Source organism: Sceloporus undulatus, chromosome 6, assembly GCF_019175285.1.
Source record: "Sceloporus undulatus isolate JIND9_A2432 ecotype Alabama chromosome 6, SceUnd_v1.1, whole genome shotgun sequence".
Classification (NCBI taxonomy): domain Eukaryota; kingdom Metazoa; phylum Chordata; class Lepidosauria; order Squamata; family Phrynosomatidae; genus Sceloporus; species Sceloporus undulatus.
In genome coordinates, this window is record NC_056527.1 from 5,147,926 (window position 1) to 5,169,623 (window position 21,698).

The 21,698-nt window shown below is 42.1% G+C and overlaps 1 protein-coding gene across 8 annotated transcripts in view; it reads left to right on the plus strand.

Moving 5' to 3' along the window:
• The window catches only part of OBSCN (obscurin, cytoskeletal calmodulin and titin-interacting RhoGEF), a 236,693-nt gene that overhangs the window by 110,579 nt on the left and 104,416 nt on the right, over window positions 1-21,698 (plus strand). For 6 of the 8 annotated variants that reach the window (XM_042477238.1, XM_042477243.1, XM_042477240.1 and 3 more), the window contains 12 exons: window positions 1,073-1,342; window positions 2,496-2,762; window positions 3,898-4,164; window positions 4,629-4,895; window positions 7,830-8,102; window positions 10,919-11,185; window positions 13,046-13,318; window positions 14,577-14,849; window positions 15,903-16,190; window positions 17,007-17,279; window positions 18,913-20,241; window positions 21,299-21,577. In XM_042477238.1, the coding sequence (XP_042333172.1) occupies window positions 1,073-1,342; window positions 2,496-2,762; window positions 3,898-4,164; window positions 4,629-4,895; window positions 7,830-8,102; window positions 10,919-11,185; window positions 13,046-13,318; window positions 14,577-14,849; window positions 15,903-16,190; window positions 17,007-17,279; window positions 18,913-20,241; window positions 21,299-21,577 (4,326 nt within the window). The remainder of the gene's footprint in view (window positions 1-1,072; window positions 1,343-2,495; window positions 2,763-3,897; window positions 4,165-4,628; window positions 4,896-7,829; window positions 8,103-10,918; window positions 11,186-13,045; window positions 13,319-14,576; window positions 14,850-15,902; window positions 16,191-17,006; window positions 17,280-18,912; window positions 20,242-21,298; window positions 21,578-21,698) is intronic. The other 2 variants (XM_042477239.1, XM_042477242.1) reach the window with 2 other exon arrangements.

Consider the following 21,698-nt stretch of genomic DNA (forward strand, 5'->3'; position numbering starts at 1 on the left):
TAACACTAAAGGGTGGATGGGTGAGACGATAGAAGCAGGTCAGTACTTCCAGGACAGATTATGCTCTTACCTTTCACCAGGGGATGGTTCCTCTTTAAATAGGAGTTAAAATACAGTACTTACATTGACCTAAATTGACTTAGGTTTTTGGGGGCAATTTGTTGACTAAAATTTCTTGACTTATACATGAGTATATACAGTACGTGTACATAGCTTCATGTGGTTAAAGTGAAAATCTGTTAAGATGAGATGCAACATTTCAAAAATATATTTTTTAATTTTTTAAAAAAAATATTTTAAGTTTAATTAAAAAAACCAAACTTGGTCCTCCATTGTCTCCTCACCTCATGATCACTTGATAATCGGAGGCTTTTATAGCCTCTGATGGGAAGGATCTCAGGTATGTACTTCTACCTAACTGGCCATTTCATTGGGCAATTGCTCTCTTGTCACCTCTGTAATATCTGATGCTCTTCTTATTCTGACCCCCCAAGAAAATGTAATTTAACCTTATCATACCATTAATAATAATAATAATAATAATAATAATAATAATAATAATAATATGTTTTATTTATAGACCGCTATTCCGCAATGATCATAGCGGTGTACAGTAAAAATTGTAATATAATACAAAATACAAGGTGACAGCTAAAGGAGGGAGAAGTCTCGTCCTTCAGGCAGCCCCTGATGTTGCTGGGTCTGCCTGATCGCTCCCTCTGAGGCCGAGATGACAGTTGAGGAGGGAGGGGCCTCTTCCTTCAGGCAGTCCCTGATGTTGCTGGGTCTGCCTGATCGCTCCCTCTGAGGCCAAGATGACAGTTGAGGAGGAAGGCAAACTATTAACCCTTTGTTACCTGGAGGGCAAACTATCCTCTCATCAGTACTGACTAGATAATGAAAATTATACTCCAGAATTCTGAATAACAGAGGAAATCGTTGGTAACCCATGGTTATTAATATTAGCTGCAATTGATAATTATTATTGACAGGATCTAAGAGCTGCTTTCTAGTATCCAAGTGAAAGATTTGAAAAGGGAAGGCTATGATGAAGTTTTGCTTTTGTTTTTAGAACCACCAGCTACCATCGTGGAGGGGTTGAAAGATATCACCTTGTATGAAGATGAAGATGCAGTGTTTCAGTGCAAGATCTCCCAGGAGAAGGCTAAAGATGTGGAGTGGAGTCTAGCAGGAGTGCCTCTCCAGTCCAATGAAATGAATGAGATTGCAGTGCAAGGGAAGGTTCACACGCTCACCCTCCGGAAGGTCGCAATTGAAGACTCTGGTGCTGTGACTTTCAGAGTGGGCCAGAATACCTCAGAGGCTCGACTGACTGTGCAGCGTAAGTGAGCCAACCTTAGAAGGAGTTTTAATCATTTTGGGCTCCAAATCCACTTCTTCATTTACAAATAAAGCCTAGAATATTGTGCCATGAAAGTAGAATTCAGAGACATAGCTGAGTTAGCCTGGAATGTATGCTACAACACCTTTCGCACTGTTAGTCTCAAAGGTGCTATAAGATGGCTGGGCCATGAAAGTTAGCCATGACTTTAGGAAAAAACAATCTCTGCTCTCAGCTCACAAACTGCTTCATCTTATCTTCTGTGATTTTGGCTTTCAGGATTGCAAAGTCTTAGGGGTTTATTGCATGCTAAAATAAAGTGGCTTACTCCTGCCGGGATATAGTCACTTACGGGATGCAATCGGGAATTATCACATGAACAATGCTGCCGATGCTGCTGGGCGACTGCATCCCAGCTGTATCCAGGCTCCAGCCGCATTCAGTCAGTCGCTTTTCAAAAACGGGAGCTTCCTATGTTTGCAAATTGGCTGGCTGAATGCTGCTGAAAGCTTGGATGCAGCCAGGATGCAGCCACCCGTTGGCATCGGCAGCATTTTTTTGTACGATAATTCCTGATTGCATCCCGTAAGCGACTGTATCTGGGTAGGGGGTAAGTAGCTTTATTTTTGCATATGGTAAACTCCCTAACATTCCACCCAGAGGAATCCATGTCTACTTGGAATATACTGAAATGTTTAGTCTGCCTAATTCACAAGCTTTATTCTGAGAGCTAAATGTGGGATACCTTTTTGAGCAAGTCCGTGGTCTATGTATTCCTGTATGGTAGAGTGTTGTACTTGAGGCAGTCCCTTCAAACTCTGCAATTCTAAAGGCATGACTATATCTATTCATATGCAATTCTGCTATAACACTCACTCTTCTTGGTAGGAGGCAATAAACTAATGAGATTAGGGTAAGGATGGAAGACTAGGGATTGGCCAGAGAAACACTGTCCATCTCTAAACAGATGTTGAGGAGAGCTGAATCCTTAAAACACTGAGCAAATTATACCTCAGAATTTTGAACAGCAAAGGAAATAGTTCAAGAGGAAAACCATTTTCTAAGTGCCAAGTCCTATGAGCAATTCCATGCTCACTTTAATGCAACTCAAGTTATATCAGTCTGACCAAAGTTTCCATGTCTCTCTGTACAGCTGCACCTGTAATCTTCATAAAGCAACTGGAGAACAAGCAAGTCGATGAGAATGCCACAGCCATCTTCTCTTGTGACCTCTCCAAACCCAGCATCCATCTGGAATGGAAGAAGGGCTCAGCCACAATCCAGCCCAACCAGAAGTTTGAAATCAAGCTAGAAGGAACTAAACACACTTTGATCATTCATAATGTGGTCCCTGAAGATGCAGGAGAGTACAGCTGCAGTACAGCCGACAGAAAGACCACAGCCACTCTCAAGGTTAAAGGTGAGAACTTGTCTTGGCATCAATTGGTAGTGCAGTTTTAAGGTACTGCACTGCTTAACATGAACCATTTTGAGCTGACTGTTTAAAAAGAAATTGGATTAGTCCTGCATGAAAAGTAAAGTTCAGGTGCAAGAATCCAGCCTTTCTCTCAACCCAGGATGGAAAGCTACCTCAAGTCTGGAAGCTGCCCATACCCCTCACTAGACCCCAGAAGGCTGCTCCCCATCAGTTGAATTTTATTTTCCCCCTTTAATTCTCCACCTCTGAGAACATTCTAGGAAGCATGGTGGACAATTTTGCCATGGTATTGTCCTCCATCTCCAGGCTGTTTAAGGACCAACAGAGGCCTTTTTTGAACTAGGGAGTAACTTCTGGTTACCATGTTGGTTAGAAAAATTCTGATCTAAAACAGACTGGGGAAAACAGCAAAATTGCTCTTCACACCCTGAAGGCAATATGAGTAGAAATAAAAATAAAAATCAAGGATGAAGCAATTGGGGGCCCTTGGAAACAGACGTTCAAGACCACATGCAGCTCATAGACTGCATTTGCTTCATCTTTGAATCACCATTAACATTCACATTCATCAGCAGGATGCAGGATTTCTCAGACAGTCCAAAATTAGTCAGTATAATTTAGCTTCCAGGACAGTAAAGCAAGGAAAAAGTGGGGGCTGTCTATGTTTGACACACAAACATGCATTTTTCATGTATATACACACATGTAGACAGGCAAAGAAGAAAAATGGGATTTAGGTCTTTCTGAAGTTTGGGAAATTAGCCAAATCTTAAATATAACGATCGTCTGTTGTTATCCCCCTATTGTTGTTGTGTGCCTTCAAGTCATTTCTGACTTATGGCAACTGTAAGGCAACCCTATCATGATGTTTTCTGGGCTGGAGACTGTATTACTTGCTCAAAGTTACCCAGTGGGTTTCCATGGCCAAGTGGGCAACTGAATCCTGGTTTCCAAAGCCATAGCCCAATGCTCAAACCACTACACCACAGTGGCTTGCTGTTGTCTCCCTACCGTATTAATATTAGACCAGTTGGAGGTAGAATCATAATTAGATCTGTTGAAGATAATGGCACTTTTAGGTGTGACATTTCCCTTATTTGTTGGTCTTCTCTTCCAGCTCTCCCTGTGCTTTTCAAGCGTGGCCTCCAGAACAAGGAGGTTGAGGCAGGGAACACAGTGTCTTTGCGATGTGAGCTCTCAAAGGCCATGGCTCCAGTGGTGTGGAAGAAGGGGAATGTGGTCCTTCAGTCCAGTGATAAGTATGAGATCAGGCAAGAAGGGAACTTTGCAGAGCTCCTCATCTATGACTTGGAAGCTCAGGATGAGGGGGATTACACCTGCGATTCACGAGACCAGCAGACAACAGCTAAGGTGAAGATTAAAGGTAAGGAAAGTACTGGTTTATTTATTTATTTATTTATTTCAAGCATTTCTATCCTTGGTTAGTTCCCAGGCCACCTACTCAGCTGTCTTTGGGGATTGGAGAACATGGGTTTCATTTCATTAACCTCCTTCCACTTGTGAAATAGCAATTGTTTGTTGTCTGTTATCATCACTGCATTTATCTTATATCCGAAGGCAAGCTGTAGCTAAACATCACACTCTGCTATAATTGGGAATAAATTTCCCTTTCCATGGGACTGGAATTGTGAGCAAAAATTGAGAATGATTCATCCATCCAGTTTGCTATCTCTGACAAACAGGGTTCAGCATTGCATCTTGTGAAACAAGACAGTCTATCACAGTGGTTGGGGCTACATTATGCCCATACCTAATGCCCGTGAAATTAGTACAACTCATTGGTGCTCCATTTTGTCATGTAATGGCACTGATCCTTTCTTCCCGTAGCTCTGCCAGTGCTTTTTACAAAAGGATTGCAGAATGTGGAATCAGAAGCAGGGGGAAAGGCTGTGTTGCACTGTGAGATCTCCAAACCCGATGCTCCCATTGAATGGAGAAAAGGAGCCTTAGTTCTCCAGCCCAGTGCCAAGTATGAGATGCAGCACAGAGGCACCACCATTGAGCTGATCATTCATGATTTGGAACCCGAGGATTGTGGACCCTATACATGCAGCACTGGAGACGAGCTGTCCACCTGCTCTGTTTATGTACAAGGTATGTCCGCCATACTTCATTTGGGTAGATGTTGTAACCCTGGAGCCAAAGGTACACACAGTATGGCACTGCAAATCTCATTGTTTCCAAAGAAACACACCTGTATTTAAGATCAAGGCATGGTCTGATATATCAGATAATCATTTTACAACTGTGTTACTGCACAGTGTTGTTAACATTTCTAGGGCCTGCTTACACAAGTGCTTGCATCATATTTTCTCATTACTTGATTGCTCAACGCATGATGACTCTCAATGAATATATAAATTGGCTTTGTGAGAGGTGTTGTTTTGGAAGCAATATGAGGGGATAGTACTCTTTGCAGTGCTTGATCCAGGGAAGGTAATTTCCACATATACAGACATTACCATCCTCATCTTGCTCTCACCATGTTGAAAACAGTTGTGTATGAACCAGCAGTTATATAACCCTGGGTCTAGGAAGGTGGTATACGTATTTACAGCTGTATCAACGGAGCATTTCAGCTGATAACAGGCCAGGTAAAAGCCTTGTAAATGGAGCTCATTTACAATTAGGCATTGCTTTGCAGTCCTGTAAGACTGAGCCACGTGAACAATACTCATGTTGATAATTTCCTAACTATTGGAGATTGTAATGGGGACCAGACAAGCAACCAGGGAAGGACTATACCATAATCCATTCCCTTCTTACCATTTCCAAATTCATGATCCGCCCCATGCTCCAGTTAGCTAAGTGGAAGAAGGTACAGGATCCCTGTGGGAAGAAAAGCAACTTGGGAGGGCTGTCTTATGTGGGTGGCAGGAGAAAGAGTTATGCAGCCTCCTTTGCAACAGAAAGTCTTTCACAAATGTTTTTCAGTTGTTGAACTGATCACAGAAGTGTTGAAGTGGACAGGTTACAAAGGACAATTCCACCCACTGTGTTTGTTACAAAATTTTATTTGCAAAATGTTTACAAAAGGTCAGAGAATGTGAAAAAATCTTACATAGTATGGCCAATTGCACCCCACCCCGTAGTGGGGTATCTCAATATGTCAAAGCACTTTTTCTCTTTAAGGATGGGGAGATTTCTGGTTATTCTTTGCACTGAAAGGTTACACACACACACACACACACACACACTGCTACCTTCCTGTGGCAGGCAGTGAGTGCTGTGCAAGCTGCACCCTTAGAAAATTCACTGATTTTACAGTAGTGTGACTCTTCATGAAGTATTTTGGCTGACTGGTCCCTGCAATCATGTCGCTGTGACAGTGCCATCAAGTGAGGAACTGGCTTGGAAATGGTCCTAAAAGGATGCAGAAGTTTTATTCACTCCTACTCTGGTGGTTAGTGGCTTCCCTGTCAATGGTGGAAGGAGGGCAATGAATCTTCTCCAGGTTTCAGTATGAAATTTGGAGAAGCTATCCAAGGTAAATTTACAGCGCTTCATAAATAAAGGTTAATAATAATAATAATAATGCCAAAACTATGGGGTAAAAATAATGCAGTTCAACACCACTTTTCCTATGGATTCATCCTACAGAATCCTGGGATATCTAGTTTTGAGGGACACCAGCACTCTTTGGCAGAGAAGGCTAAAGGCCTTGTGAAATTACAAATCTCAGGATTCCATAGGAAGGAGCTACAGCACTTAGTGGTGCCAAACTGCATTATTTATACTGTGTTGGTGCACCCTATGTTGGACATAGAATTCAGCCTTTTGGGAAGAAATGACATGAATTCACCCACCACTGGAGACTTGATTAATTGAATTTTCCTGCAGTTTGGATGTGAGTTTATTTTTCTTAATGTTAATGTGTGACCAAATTGCATTTTGTGACATCTTGGCTCAGCCAAGCTTGCAAAGAGTTTTTAGTCTGCCACGAGCTTCAGTCACTACAGATAATCCCCAAAGACTGCTGTACAATGCCAACACTGCCAGTGTACAAGGGGATGTTGTAGCACCTTTGATACTAACTAAGCATGAGATATTGTAGCACAAGCTTTCGTAGACTTGGTCTACTTCCTCAAACTCATGAAGTGAACAGGTACTTAGGAAGGACCTTTATAATCAGACTGTATGAATAGCTAAAGAAAAGCAGAACTTGTGGGTCTGGTGATGAAGTGACAAGTTTAGATTTAACTATAGTCATTGAGAGATAAAGCCAGGAGGAAAGATGTTGCCCAAGGCTGGGGTTGGTGATGCTCATATGAGTGGTGGAGTGCAGTGGTGGCAGCGGCGGCGACTGAGGAGCAAGCGCACGGGGGCCTACAAAGGCTGTCCCGGACCACACCTGCCCTTCCAGCAGTGGAGCATAAGCCTTTGTAGTCTTGGAGGATGACCATATGAATGGTGGAGCAAATTTTGGAGTGTGTGAAACCTGTGAACCAGAAACTCCCTCCATTATTCATATGGTCATCCACCAAGACTACAAAGGCTTATGCTATAACTCCTGTTCTTTGTGAAGGAAGAGGTTAGTACAGGTCGGGGACGGATCTGGCTAAGATTCATTCACGATGCCTCTGGTCTGAGGAGGGAAGTGTGCAATAACATCCTATCTGAAAAAAATAATAAATCCCCAAACTTTCAGTCCACTCTGGGGGCAAGCAGAAGCCCGTGTGATAATCTCCCAAGTCTCAAGGGTGCTACAAGATCCCTTTTCATAGTGATATTGCAGACTAATACAGCTATATCTCTGAATTCTACCAACATTGCCAGTGGACTTTGAAGGGAGGTGTCAAACCATAATCATTTCATCATGGAAAAAAAGTTCCAAATAATCAGCGTCTCTTCTTTTTCTATGCGAGGGTGAAATATACTTCTGTATAAGCTTGGTTGTCATTTTTGTAAATTCCCAAGGAGAGTATGTTGTTCAAGTGAGTGATGTAGTTAGTTTTGTCAAAGGATGTGTCAGTGCATGTTTACACCTTTGTTCTCCCTTGGTATGAGTTCTCTTGCTCTGTTATGCAGAAGAAGAATTGCAGATAGTTTCTGGTTTAAAGAACACAGATGTCTTTGCGGGCGAAACAGCCACTTTTACCTGCGAGCTCTCACACTCCAGCATGCAAAATGTACAGTGGTGGCTGGACGGCTCTCCCCTTCAGAACAGCTCTGTGAACGAAATCTCTGTGCAAGATGGAAAAATGCATACGTTGACACTAAAGGACCTGGGGCCTAATGATTCAGGAACAGTGACCTTCCGGGCAGGGCCCCTCAAATCCTCTGCTAAATTATTAATCAAAGGTATTTTGGATTTGAATGCAACACCAACTTTCTATCCACAAACCACACTGCTGCGTATGCGTCTGGCTTTGGTTGGCCTCTAACAAAATTCTGCACAATGGCAACTAGAAGGCATGCATTAACAAGCACAATCCTGTATCTTATCAATTATTCCCCTAAAGGAATAAGAGAGGTTTGGTAGTGTCCTACTCCTGCTAGTACTGGGCAAAGGTTATGGCCAATGAGTAATCCAAAGTTTATGGCCAATGAGTGAAAGAGGCATTTTCCATAACCATTCATGGAAGAGGGGGCAACTGCGGCAGAAACATCTGTCTAAATGTAACACATTAAAACTCCAAGGCCTCAGTCCAGCCATTGGTCCTAGCTAGAGCAGATCAACTGAATCAATGGAACCTATTTAAGGGCTGAGTTACTGTGTTCCCTTTCCTTCACTGGGCCTACTTGGTTTGGCCCTACCAATTGGCTTTAGGTCCATGTTACTTGTTGACTCTCATGAGAAAGCCAGGCAAAGGGCTGCTGCTAGACTTTTAGAAGTGGCTGAAAACCAGCAGCTTAAGTATGAAATTATAGATGTCCCTGAAATGGATACATTTAGGGCTTGACTTCACTGGACAGAATACTCTGAACTGACCCTGGAATATTCTGGCCCCAAATACCTTGTTACCTGTGCTCTCTTTATAGTGACAATGGACACTTGCCTTCCAACATGATCCCCATTTGTTGCCTGAGTTAGGGTTAGGGTTTGTTACCTGGGCATTGCTGCTGAGGTCACAACATAGTACCCAGCCATGTTATTGGTGGTAGGTGCCTTGTTCTGGCCTCAAAGTGACTTGTGCTTATGGTGTCGGTGTTGGAAAGGTCACAGAGGCTGTTTGGAAAGACAGCCACCCACCATCTCTGCAGAGAGAGACGAAAACCAGAGCAAAATGTAAGATTTTTAAATTTGGGTTAAAGAGAAAAGATTGAATCAGGTGCATATGTCATGAAGACAGTCCACACCAGATCAGGGTTTGGGGCCTAAGCGAGCATGGGGGGAATTTGGATTAAATATCCCATGTTGACAAGCCCTCCGATAATTAAGACAGTATTGTATGCAGAGATGGAGAATCCTAACTTTGCTATAGTCGTTGTTGTCCACCTTTGAGCTGATCTTAACACATGGTGACCCTGTGGTTGGGACCTCTCCAAGACTCCCTATCCTCTACTGCTCTGCTTAGTTCCTATAAATTCATGCCCGTGACCTCCTTAATAGAGTCCATCAATCTGGCATGCAGCCTTCCTCTCTTTCTTCATCCTTCCACCTTTCCTAGCATTATTACCTTTTCCAATGAATCATGCCTTCTCATGATGTGGCCAAAGTATGACAGCCTCAACTTTATCATCTTGACTTCCAGGGAGATTTCAGACTTGATCTGCTCTAGGAGCCATTTGTTTGTCTTTTTGGCCATCCATGGTATCCTGAATACTCTTCTCCAGCACCAAATTGCAAAAGAATTGATTTTCCTGTTATCCGCTATCTTCACTGTCCATCTCTCGCATCTGTGTATGGTAATAGGGAATACAATGGCTTGTATGATTCTAACTTTTATGCTTAGTTGTATATCTTTACTCTTTAGGATCTTTTCTAGTTCTTTTTTAGCTTCCCTCCCCATTCCCAGTTTTGCCCATCCCTGATATCGGGGGGGGGGGGGGACCAGTCTTTCAAGCAACTGGATAGAAAGGGTTCTCTCACCTCTGAGAACCCAATGTATAAAGAACCTAAAGTAGGTCACTATGCTTCATTCACAAGGATAGCAAGATGCTGTCACAATTCTAACCATGCTTATACTGATGTCTTTAACATACCCATTTTAATGCAACAGGGTTAGAGCCGTGTTGTTTGCCTCTACCATTTAAATCTATTTTAAATTTCTGACAAGACGGTCATTTTCTCACTGGCTCTTACCTTCTCACTGGCTGTCTCCCAACATTAACCAGACTTATAAGGAGATAAGTGATGCCCTAGCTCATGTTTTCTGGTACACTGCACCTTCCTTAAATTTTGCAGCATCACCATCCTTTTAGGTTTGTGACTTAATGTATGAAATGAAAAAAATAGGTTTCCGGGTAACAGTCCAAATTCCAGTAGCTTTTCAGAGCTGGCTCTTGGTGAGTAGTATATGGATAAGTAACTAGACTTGCAGCTATGAGGGTCTTCTCTCTATTTCTGCAGTTTGCACCATCTCCACTGTTCTCTGAGAACGCCTGGCTATTTTTCACTTGTCTCACATGACTTTCCAATTGTTCCAGTCTTCCTCTGATCTGGATCTTGAGCTCCCCTCTCCACAGTTTTAGCTGAATTTGAGCTCTCCGTAGCATTGTAAAAGCAGTAAGAAAAATATGATTGCCCCTTCTGTCCCCAGGCTTCAAAAATTTGAACATTGGAACTATTTATCTTGCTGGACAATCTTGTTGCATTACTACTTCTCCCACCTTATTCTCAACCCTAATCTCCTATACACACCATGCGGTTGGAGGTAAGTCACTGTGTGGTGAAGATTTCCCAGTCACATATGTACTGAATGTTGAGTCACCTTCCGGATTTGCACCAACATCAGTGACATAGGAAACAGCAACTGCCTTAATGCCTAACCTCCCTGCTTCCATAAAACTCACTGTTGACACAAGCAAACATTACATACAGCCAACTAAATAATGCTTATGATCAGCTTTCGTGCGCCTCACTCACACTTGTGGGCTCTGTGCTTAAAAAGTGCCCATACACGTTCCCCAAAGGCCACACTAATACCTGTCCCTCCTGGCGTGTTGGTTGACAGATCCGACCATTGAGGTGGTCAGCCCCATGCAAGACATCACCATCGATGAGGCCGGCACAGCTGAATTCGTCTGCCAATACTCCAGGCCTGTGCAGACCAGGTGGATGAGGAATGACCAGGAGGTCCATGCCGATGGCCAACGGATTGTCATTGAGCAGGACTGGAATGTGGCCAAGCTTAAAATCCAGCCAGCTCTTCCAGGGGATACAGGCATCTATGCTTGCGAAGCTGGAGGAACAAAAGTGGTGGCCATGCTTGATGTTCAAGGTGAGATCTTCAATGGTGGAAAGAAGACTCTCATGTGAATACAGGGAGCTACTGATCCAGGCCAGCAAGTCAGCTCTTTGTCTATGGCCTGCAGCTGTTTCCCCTCCATGCCATTTGGAGTTAGTCTTAAAGAGCTGTCAAGTGTCCCAGATCATATAGACAGCATGAGGCAGAGGGAACACTGCTCTTTTAAAAAAAAAAAATTACTCTGGTCTCTGGGAACATAAGTCTCAAATTCTCCTTCAGCTCTTCTTTGTTGCAGAGAAGTCATGAAGAAGGTCTTTCTGATCCTTTTGAGATGATACCCCAGGTTCAGTCCTGGCAAATTCCCCAAACATGTTCTCTTTGGTTTTGCAAAGTTTCCATCCTTTCTTGGCTGTCTACCAATGGATAATGTAATATACTGTTAGAAAGTCAACTGAGAACTGAATCTCTCATCTCAGGCAGGAGCTCAGGAAGGAGATTTTGGACAAGGCTGTCTGAGCTTCAACCTTCCTGTCGGTAATATGAAAACAGTAGGGCTGGCCTACCTTACAGGGCTGTTGTAAGGATCAATGAGATAATGTATTGAAAGTATAAATGCCAAATATTACTTTTAATGTGCTATTCTGCCATTACTCAGAGCTAAACCTTTTAAATTGTTCTTTACTACATTATTCTTCTGGCTGGTTCTTAGTTGCCCACTATGAATTTCTATTATTATGTGACTGTTGTTTCAGCTTATATTGTTTTTATATGAAATTATATATTAAATATATATCATATGTAACTATATGATTTTTAAAAATGGCTGTTCATTGCCTGTGGAAAGATTATCATTATTGTAAATCAGATAAGCAAACTTTAAAATAAAATTAATGAAAGTTAGCTTTCCTTTATCATAAGGGAATGCCGAATGAATGCTATTATGTGCAATAATGTGCTTGAAATTGCATATAGCACCGACGATGACCCAGTTTTCATTCCTTGTGTTGGTTGCTTGTACACACAATAGGATTATCATGGGAAGTCTGCATACTAGGTCTGCAATGTTTTTGTACTCATCATCACAGTTTCTTTCAGCAATTCAAGGGAAGGTTTAGGCTTGTTCAAAACATTTCATATTGAAGAGCAAGAAAATGGATTTGCATTCATTTTGACACTGAAATCTTTTCTCATAGTCTTTCTCCAGTGGGATTTATACAACATTCGGGTTATTTGTCAACTCTTGGTGGCTTTGTACTGTCAGCAGGTCATCTGGTGGCGCAGTGGGTAAATGCCTGTACTGCAGCCATTCACTCAAAACCACAAGGTTGAGAGTTCAAGACCAGCAAAAGGGCCCAAGCTCAACTCAGGCTTGCATCCTTCTGAGGAGGGAGCTAAAAGGAGTACCCAGACTGTTGGGGGCAAATTAGCTTACTTGCTAATTAGCTTACTTGCTAATTAGCTTACTTGCTGTTCACCGCTATGATCTTTGGAATAGCGGTAATAAATAAAACAAATTATTAATTATTATTATCTGAAGCTGTAGCAATGTGCAAATCTAGCAGCTTCTAGTCATCTCAAAAGTCTGTACTGTATTCTGAAATAAAGAAGAGTCTGGCAGTAGTTTTGCATAGTTCCTGACCTCAGCCCCCTTTAAGTGAACATTACACTGGCGTTCAACTTGGAGTAGGGAATCCTTTGCCAGGTGATAATCAAATGACACACTGCATCATTTTAGAGCTTTTTTGCATTACTGAGTCATGCCAAAATGACTTTTGGTTTTTAAATAAAAAGAAAAATGTCATATAAAGGATTGTGTTCTACTGATGTTTGTGATTGGTATAAATTCTTTTATTTCCAGACTAACCATTTATTTATTTATTTATTTATGAACAGCCAAGAACACAATCATCCAGGGCTTAGAGAATGTCGACGCCATGGAAGGCGGTGAAGCTTTGTTTGAATGCTACCTTTCCAAACCAGAGTGCTACAACTACAACTGGCTGATTGATGACGAACCCGTCAAAACCTCTGAAAAGACCGAGATGGTTTATTTTGAAAATGGACTCCGGCATCTCCTTCTCTTGAAGAACCTCACTTTGCAAGATAGCTGCAGGGTGACCTTCCAGGCGAGCGATGTGGTGACATCTGCATTCCTGACTGTGAAAGGTAAGAACAAAATGTATAGCACCGTGACAGAAATGCCGCTGGTCCCAATAGCAGATTATTGTGCTGTCTGATTCTTTGTCCTTTCCCCCTTGATCCATATGCTTCATAAGGGACTAATGTAATGTGTGCAACAAGATTCCTTCCAATTACAGTATGGGAGTTGCTCCATCTCATGCCATAAACACAGTGGCTTTGAATCATATAGACTCTGGTGCTACCACAAACTACAGTTGGCCCTCCACATCTGTGTCTTTGACTTTTGTAAATTTGAGTAATATGTTCTCTCTAGGAAATTCTAGGTCCTCCAGTGCAACTCTGCTGAAAATTGACCATAGAGTTGCATTGGAGGACTTGGCAATTACTACAGAAAACACTTCTCTAGGCATTTGTAAGTCCTCCTGCATGATTCTGTGGTCAACATCTGGCAGCTGTTGACCATAGAGTTCCTCTGGAAGACCCAGAGATTTCTACAAGAGGTGTTCTCTCTGGTAAAAACATAGTGTTTTTTTTTATTTGCAGCTTATCCATTTCACAGTGGTCCTGTGCCCCTCGCCCCAGCAAGAGGGCCATTTCTCAGGATTCTGTGGGAAAGAGTCATGCCAGTTAAAGTAGTGTCAAATTGCATTAATTTTTCAATGTGGCAGCAGCCTAGATTTCATCATTATGTATTACTATTTCTTTGAGATTTTTTGGTTCCCCCCCACCCCCGGTTTGTTCAATCTAACTTTGTTGTTGTATTTAGAAAAATTAATATGTTTAATTTTTTTAAAAATCAATACAATGTCATAATGGCCTCTTTCCGTGTGATTGGGAATGAATTGCGCTGCACTAGAACTGCTTATACACTTTGGAGACTGCCAGAAAGTACCTTCCTGAGTAGGCTTTTCTGCTATATTCTTGATGCTGAGACCAATGTGCATAGAGTCTAGCTTTTGTCAAATGTTTCACATTCTGCCAAGCCCTTCATATTGGGATAGAATTGAAAAGGGATATACTTAAGTACCAGTTGCCCATTTCCCTTCTTTTGTGTAATTTATTATGAGGCTAAAGATGAACTTTTTCCAGACGCACACTTTCAGAATTCATTCTGTGTCATTTCAGACCTTTTCGACTTAGTTGTGGGATCCTTCAGGATTTGCTGGTAGCTAGTTTGACACCTCTTGGTATCTTCACAGGCTTTCAACTCTCCTGTCAACCTCCAGTTCATTGCAGTGCTACACTTAACCCTTTCTTCCTTGCTTTCTTGTCTTAATTTCAGGATGGCGCCTAGAATTCTTGCAGCCATTAACTGACACCACAGTCACGGCTGGAGATAAAGCTGTATTCACTTGTGTTTTAAGTGAAGCAGTGCCAGTCCATGAGGTTGCTTGGTACATCAATGATGTGGATATCCAACCAGATGAAACCTGGGGGATCCAGGCAGATGAGAATAGCTATACGCTCATACTCAAGAAAGCCCAACCGTTTCATTCTGGAGAGGTGACATTTGCTGCAAGGGATGCCATTGTGTCATGCAAGTTGTCTGTCATAGGTAGGTGGGAACCAACCAAGGTCTTGATGACTGTAGCTCTGTCATAGCATTCTCCTGCTGCATTAGTGATTCATGATACTGCTGTTTCTGTATCATGCCATTATTTCTTTGCTTGATAAATTCTGTGAATTTTAGATCAAAGAGAGTTTTCTTGTTGTCGTCAGCCCAAGTGTAACTTGCATGATATACAGGATTGCTGTATAGTCCAACTTTAATGCTTGGAGTCCAGGTGATCTGCCTTAACAGCATATTGCAGACATGGCCGATGATCCAAGCACTACCTAAATTTTCAAAGATTTGTTCCAGTTCCAGCAAATCAATTTGAAAATTAGTCTCTGTTTTGGTTTAACCTCCTAACAAAGCCAGAATTATAGTCAATGGGGTGATGTTGATGGTTTTAAATCATGCATAATGATTTTGTCTGATGGTTTTGGTTATGAAAGGCACTCATGCAAGGAATGTCAAGGGCTTGTTTTGCTGCCCCATGTCATGCAGTAAAATGCTAGGCATCTGTGAGTTTCATTAATGCGTGGCCATTGGACTCTTCTTATCTAAGTGAGATCACACATTGGTCTGGCACATATTCTCAAGAACATTCACTGCATCAGGTCTAGGCTGGATATTATCAGTTGAATAATCAGAGCATTACTTGTTTGCATTACAACTCACAGAATCCTCCAACCACTTGGCTTCTGTGAGCTCTAGCTCAAAGTAGTAAGATATCAATATTTTGAGCATTGCTCTGGAATGCTCTGGATTTTCCTGGAAAATCCAAAGCAAAAGTAAGTCATTTTAATGCAGTTTAAGGAAGGGGTGGACCAGATTTGATGTGAAACTGGCCTCACATTGTGAAGACAGTCCACAGCCAAGTGAGGGCCTTGGCCCCGTGTTATGAGGACAGATCGCAGTGAGGGCAAGGGGAAACTGTTTCATTTGGCCCATGTAGACATGCCCGTGGCTTTTCTTCACTTTGTGATGGTCTTCAATGTGCTACCTGATTCATGACCCGTTACGCTTACCTTGTACATCCCTGGAACTATGTTGTGCCTTCAGCCCTCCCTGACCCTCCTGAAGAGCCGGAGATCTTAAGTAAGACCAGCCACTCAGTCACCTTGTCCTGGTTCAAGCCACTCAACAATGGGGGCAGCGACATCATAGGCTACAATGTTGAACTGAAAAGCCCAGACAGTGACTGGCAGCCATGCAACACTGAAGTTATCCCAAGCACAGAGTTTGTGGTGGACAATCTCACAGCAGGCAAGCCGTACAGATTCCGCATTTCAGCCGTAAGCAAAGGGGGTGCTGGCAAACCAGTGCATTTGCCTCAAAGTGTGCAGCTAGGTGAGAATGAGAGGCATCCTGCCCTCTCCTTAGACTTATTCAATAGTCTGGTATCTTGCATGGCATGTGTACTTTCCTCCTATAAAAGGACATGCTTTGTTCTAAGCAATTTGTAGCCACAGGCTGAGCTTAACAACTGTATTCAAAATTTTGTGGAGGAGCAAGGCCACAATTTGATCTGGATTTGCAGGGCGCTGAGTGTCTGATATCAATAGCTTTTCCAAGAAAATTTATGGCACAGAAAAATGCATGGAAAAAAAAGTATGTCAGAGAAAAAAAATGTTTTTCTCTCACAGTTTCTAGTGCCCTATTTGTGTTCATGTTTAAATGGTTTGCATTAGGTTGTGTTTCTTGCTTTTTAACAAATGTTCCATGCATCAACTTGGCATGGTTTGCTGAAATACTAACATGCTCTTGTGAGGTTTGATTCTTGACCGATGAGAAAGGCGGGTTGTGATGACTTCTTCATATAATCTCTTTCTGTAATATCTATTTTCATTCTTACAATTAAGACTTCTGAGATAAGCCTGGCATTATGGTTTGCTCTGACACATAATAGTATTAGTCGTCATATTGCCACAGGGTTCTTTGTTACTGGTTTTCATAAAAACAAACAAACAAACCACAAACTCTCAGTTTTACTACTTTCTTTATTTCCTGTCTCACGGTGACAACCTTCATTCCAAACACGGCAAACCTAATTCTGAAAACATGCTGTTAGGTTTTTGTTGGCTGGCCTGCTTCTCTATCACTTTGCTTGCTGAACTGAAAAACCAGAATTGTGTAGAATAAATCCATTGTTCTTGATGCTTCCAGTTTCGGAGTTAATTTCAGTCACTCGCCCGTTGTTTGACAAGTCTGCAGTGGAAGGGGAGAAGACTCGGTTAGAGTGCGAATTATCCAGTGAAGCTCAAGATGTGGTTTGGTTCAAAGGAAAAGAACCGGTCCAGCCTGGGGGGAGATACGAAATCAGCTCTGAAGGCAAGAAGCAGACACTCATCATCCATGGTTTTAAACCTGAAGATCAAGGGTCATATACTTGCATGGCATCTCCTAATGCCAAAACATCTGCCAACCTTTCTGTCGAAGGTACATTAGCACTTCATTGTCATTGTTCTCACTGCATTGGTAGTCTCCCCATGTCTAAAAATGAAGTTAGAAATTTGTCCTGGAATTTTTTTTGGGGGGGAGGGGTTTTTTTTTGTACTGTTTAATGTTTCCACCTCAAACAGTCACATGGGAGATGCACTCATTTATTTATTTACTGGATTTCTATTCCACCTTTCTCCAAAAATGGGTTTCAATGTGGCATTAAAGGTCACAAATGGCTGGAGTGACATCAGAATGCCATGGAAACTTATCTGTTTTGGGTATGTGATTATGTCACCAGAGACGGGTCAGTGTGAGCAAAACAGAACATTGTTAGATTAAGTGAACACTTAACTGAGGAGAAAAATATGTAGAGGAGAAGCATGTGAATATTTGGGGAGATTTAAAACAACACAGATGGCACTATTCTGAATTCAAGCCAAAGGAAATGAAAACAGGAAGACAAACTTCCAGGCATGGCATAACGAAAGCCACATGGACAGTCTCAGTGGTCAAGTACCTACAGCTCCTATGGATGTTCAAGAGATGTAAATTACATGCCTTTGCTGTCATAAAGGAGCCCAGGGACAGTCATCTAGTGGGACGCCAAGGTTCTTGGCAACCAAAACAGGAACCACTGTACGATCACCATAAACACAGTGGAGGGCATGAAAGAGGGGCCACTGGATAGTCAAGCCAAAACACCAAGATTTCAGCTTAGGATGGTGGGTGGTCACCAGTGGGTAGTAAAGTATTCCCGTAAGCCAGGCATGAGGAAAATCCTTTTGTATATGTGTGGCTGTGCAGATGGAAAGGGTTTTAATATATGCAGTGTGCCAAGAAACCATGGTCTCCGTTCAAACACTGGTAATAGGATGGAATTTGTGGGTATATCCCAATTCAGGTGTTTCTTAGCTTCCTTTAGCTTTAGTTGTTGTTGTTGTTGTTGTTGGGGGGTCAAGAATTTGTGCTTGGAGGTCTGAGATAAAATGTCCAGGAAGCTTGAATTGCACTTCAACTGGTTTTGAGTATTCCCAAATGAGAAAAATAACAATGAAAGGAAAGCATTTTGACACTGTAGATATTGTTAACAAAAATCCCAAGTAGTTTCATTTCTGCCTCATATTTTTTTAATCCCTAATAACACTGTATGAATAACTTCAGTAGCTGTGGCACAATTATAAGATAACATGAGTGTGCCTAAACAGGAACCGTGTGCTGTTATGCAATAATCTGATCCTGGCACTGTTCTTGAACTAAGCAGCAATCATTATAAATGTCATTTGCTTACCCATTGTCCAATCCAGATATGTTGTGCACATCTGGGGACCACAGTACACATGTGGGGTTCTTATGTGCTTCATTGCCATTGAGAATCTAATTATTTGCACAACTGTTAATTTGTAGGTAAAGATTGTAAGTGAATGAATGGATTTTTGGAATCTTGTTAATGCTAGTCATGCATTTCCCAAAGAATACAAATTACATTTTTGTCAAATTTTCCATTACTACATTATAAATATGAGTATCTCCATTACAGAGGTATCATTTACAGAGAACCCCTCATTTTGCAGCTGCCAGTCCTAGTGTCTTTTGATGGAATAACAAAACTTTGGCTTTTAATTCCTCTTAGTTTCTCCAGTGTCGATGTTGAAAGCAGGCGTTGAGGAAGAGGCAGTAGATGACCAGATGCAACCTAGCTTACCACCTGAAGCTGCTCAAGAGGGTGACCTTCACCTCTTATGGGAAGCTCTTGCCAAGAAGCGTAGAATGAGTCGGGAGCCAACCTTGGATTCAATAAGTGAATTGCCTGAAGAAGATGACAAACTTCAGAAACGGAAGAAGGAAGAAGCTGAGACAATACAGTACTACTCAGAAGAATACTCCACTTGTGATGAGTCTGCTAAAGCAGGAGAAGCAGATTTCTCCTTTACCAGTTCAGATGATGAGTCAAGATCGGGAACGCCTTCCCTAATCAATTATCTCAAAAAGGCTGGCTCCTCCAAGGTTAGCGTCACTAGTAAAGTCCAGACCTTCTCTGCCGAGAAAATCTATAAGCAGTGGGAGAAGGCAGGAACTGAGGAAGTTCCTCCTGCTAAGCCAACTGAACTAGAAACTGTAGAAGGAGACTTGGATGACCCTTCCATGGCTCAGGCAGCTGTAAAAATCCAGGCTGCTTTCAAAGGGTATAAAGTGAGGAAAGAGATCAAGCAGCAAGAATGTCCCGTGTTTGTTGAGACCTTCAAAGACTTCTTTGGTGAACCAGGGGGTAACCTACATCTTGAATGTGTGGCCCAAAGCAAAACTGATATGAAAGTTCGCTGGATGAAAGATGGCAGTGAAATTTTTGATGGGCGCCATTATCATATCGACATTTACAGTGATGGGACCTTTTCCTTGATTATCACTGGCCTGGAAATGGATGACATGGGTAAATATACATGTGAAGTGTCCAACAAATTTGGCAAGGTCTCCCACAGTGCCAAGGTGACCGTAAGATCCCCTCCTGAAGCACCTGTGCGCAAGCACAAGCCTGCCAAAAAGCGTATCGAGAGTGAGGCGGAGAGCTCTTCCGGCAGCGAGTTGGATGATGCCTTCCGCAAGGCAGGGAGGAGGCTTCATAAACTGTTCAAATCCAAAATCTCTACAGAAATCTCCGATGTAGAGGAGGAACTCTTTGTCAGTGCAGATGAGGGAGAGATAGAGGTGGTAGACCACCAGACCTACCGTGAAGATGAAAGATACATCTACATCAAGTTTGAAGTTATGGCTGAGGCCAAAACAGCAGCTAGCCGGTTTAGAGAGATGTTTGCTGCTATGGGTATTCCTGTTGAGATTGACATCCTGGATCAAGGCTCCAAGAAGTTAGAACTGCGTATTGGGAAAGCCACGCCACCTGTGCCAGGGCAACTGCGGACCTTGGTGAAACGCCCACCACCTCCATTGTTAACATCTGATACTGGTAAGTTGAAAATTCAAGGCTTTTTACTGGTGGGCACCAGACTTTAGAGACTTTAGAAGTGAACTGACTAGCTTTCAAGGATGTATAGACATTCCTCAGCAAACAGGATTCTTAGAGCACCATAAAAATGTTAGTATCACCAACTAGCATATTCTATCATGGTTTGGGGATGAATTGGATTAGAACTGTTTGGTCCATTTATTGCTCTGTTATGCTTGTGTTCTACATATCATATCCATGATGGGGAAAGCAATGTGTATTGGTTACGATTTCTCAGATTTGCTTAGCTACAGGGGTGGAAATACATTGGGCAGTGGATTGCGCTTTGCTATTTAACTGAATTCTAATACTGCATTCTCTTCTGGAGTTCTAAGGGTTCTAGATGGGATTGTAAGCATTCTGACACTGCATCCAACTGAAAGGATCCTTTTGAGAATGGACTTTATTACTCTCCTTGGACATAGCAGTTGCTTTAGTTTCAAAGTAACCATCTCATTGTCATAGCAGACAATGAATATTCCTAAATATTGAAATAACAAATTACCCTTTTATAAAAGGTAGCATCCAGCTACCATATTCATTCTCCAGTTTCTTGATTTGTTGGTTGGTTTTTGCCACCAACACTCCACACCTGAGCTTGGCAACTGCAGGATTCAAACAAATCCTGGGCTTTCATTAAACTTTGGTGCCAGGATGAGGTTCAGGATTCAACTACTCTTCCCTAGAGGTCCAGGCTAAGAGAAAGTATTGGCCTCATCATACTTACTAGACTCTGCCTGATTCTTCACTATGAAAACAGGATGGAAAAAAAAGCCTGGAGTGCAAATTTTGTATTCTTGGAAAGTTAGCTGGGAAATAAGCAAACTGGGTTTCCTCTTTTGTTATTATTTGATTTATGATGGAACAGGAAAGTAATATAGTGATGACATAACCTTTCCTTTAAAGCTTCTTAAAAACATAATCTTGCCTTTCCATAGCATGCACAAACACACATACATGACTTGTGCATTGCCATTACTGTTATTAATAATCATTATTATCATCAAAATAATTCCAGCTCCTATCTTCATAACTGAACTTCAAAACCAAGAGGTGCAGGATGGCTATCCAGTCAGTTTCGACTGTGTTGTTATTGGTAAACCCACCCCTTCCGTCCGGTGGTTCAAGGACGGGAGAGTCATTGAAGAAGATGATCACTACATGATCAATGAGGATCAAGAGGGCTGCCACCAGCTGATCATCACTGCTGTAGTTCCCCTTGACATGGGGGTCTACCGGTGTCTGGCCGAAAACAGCATGGGAGTGTCTTCAACAAAAGCTGAGCTACGAGTAGACTGTGAGTTCTGCTGTGGGGGCTGGGCAGAGGAAACATAATACAAAACAGGAATTACATCTCAACCAATATGGCATGTTATATATGAACAAGTGTGCATTGTGCTAATGATTTGGGGAAGACA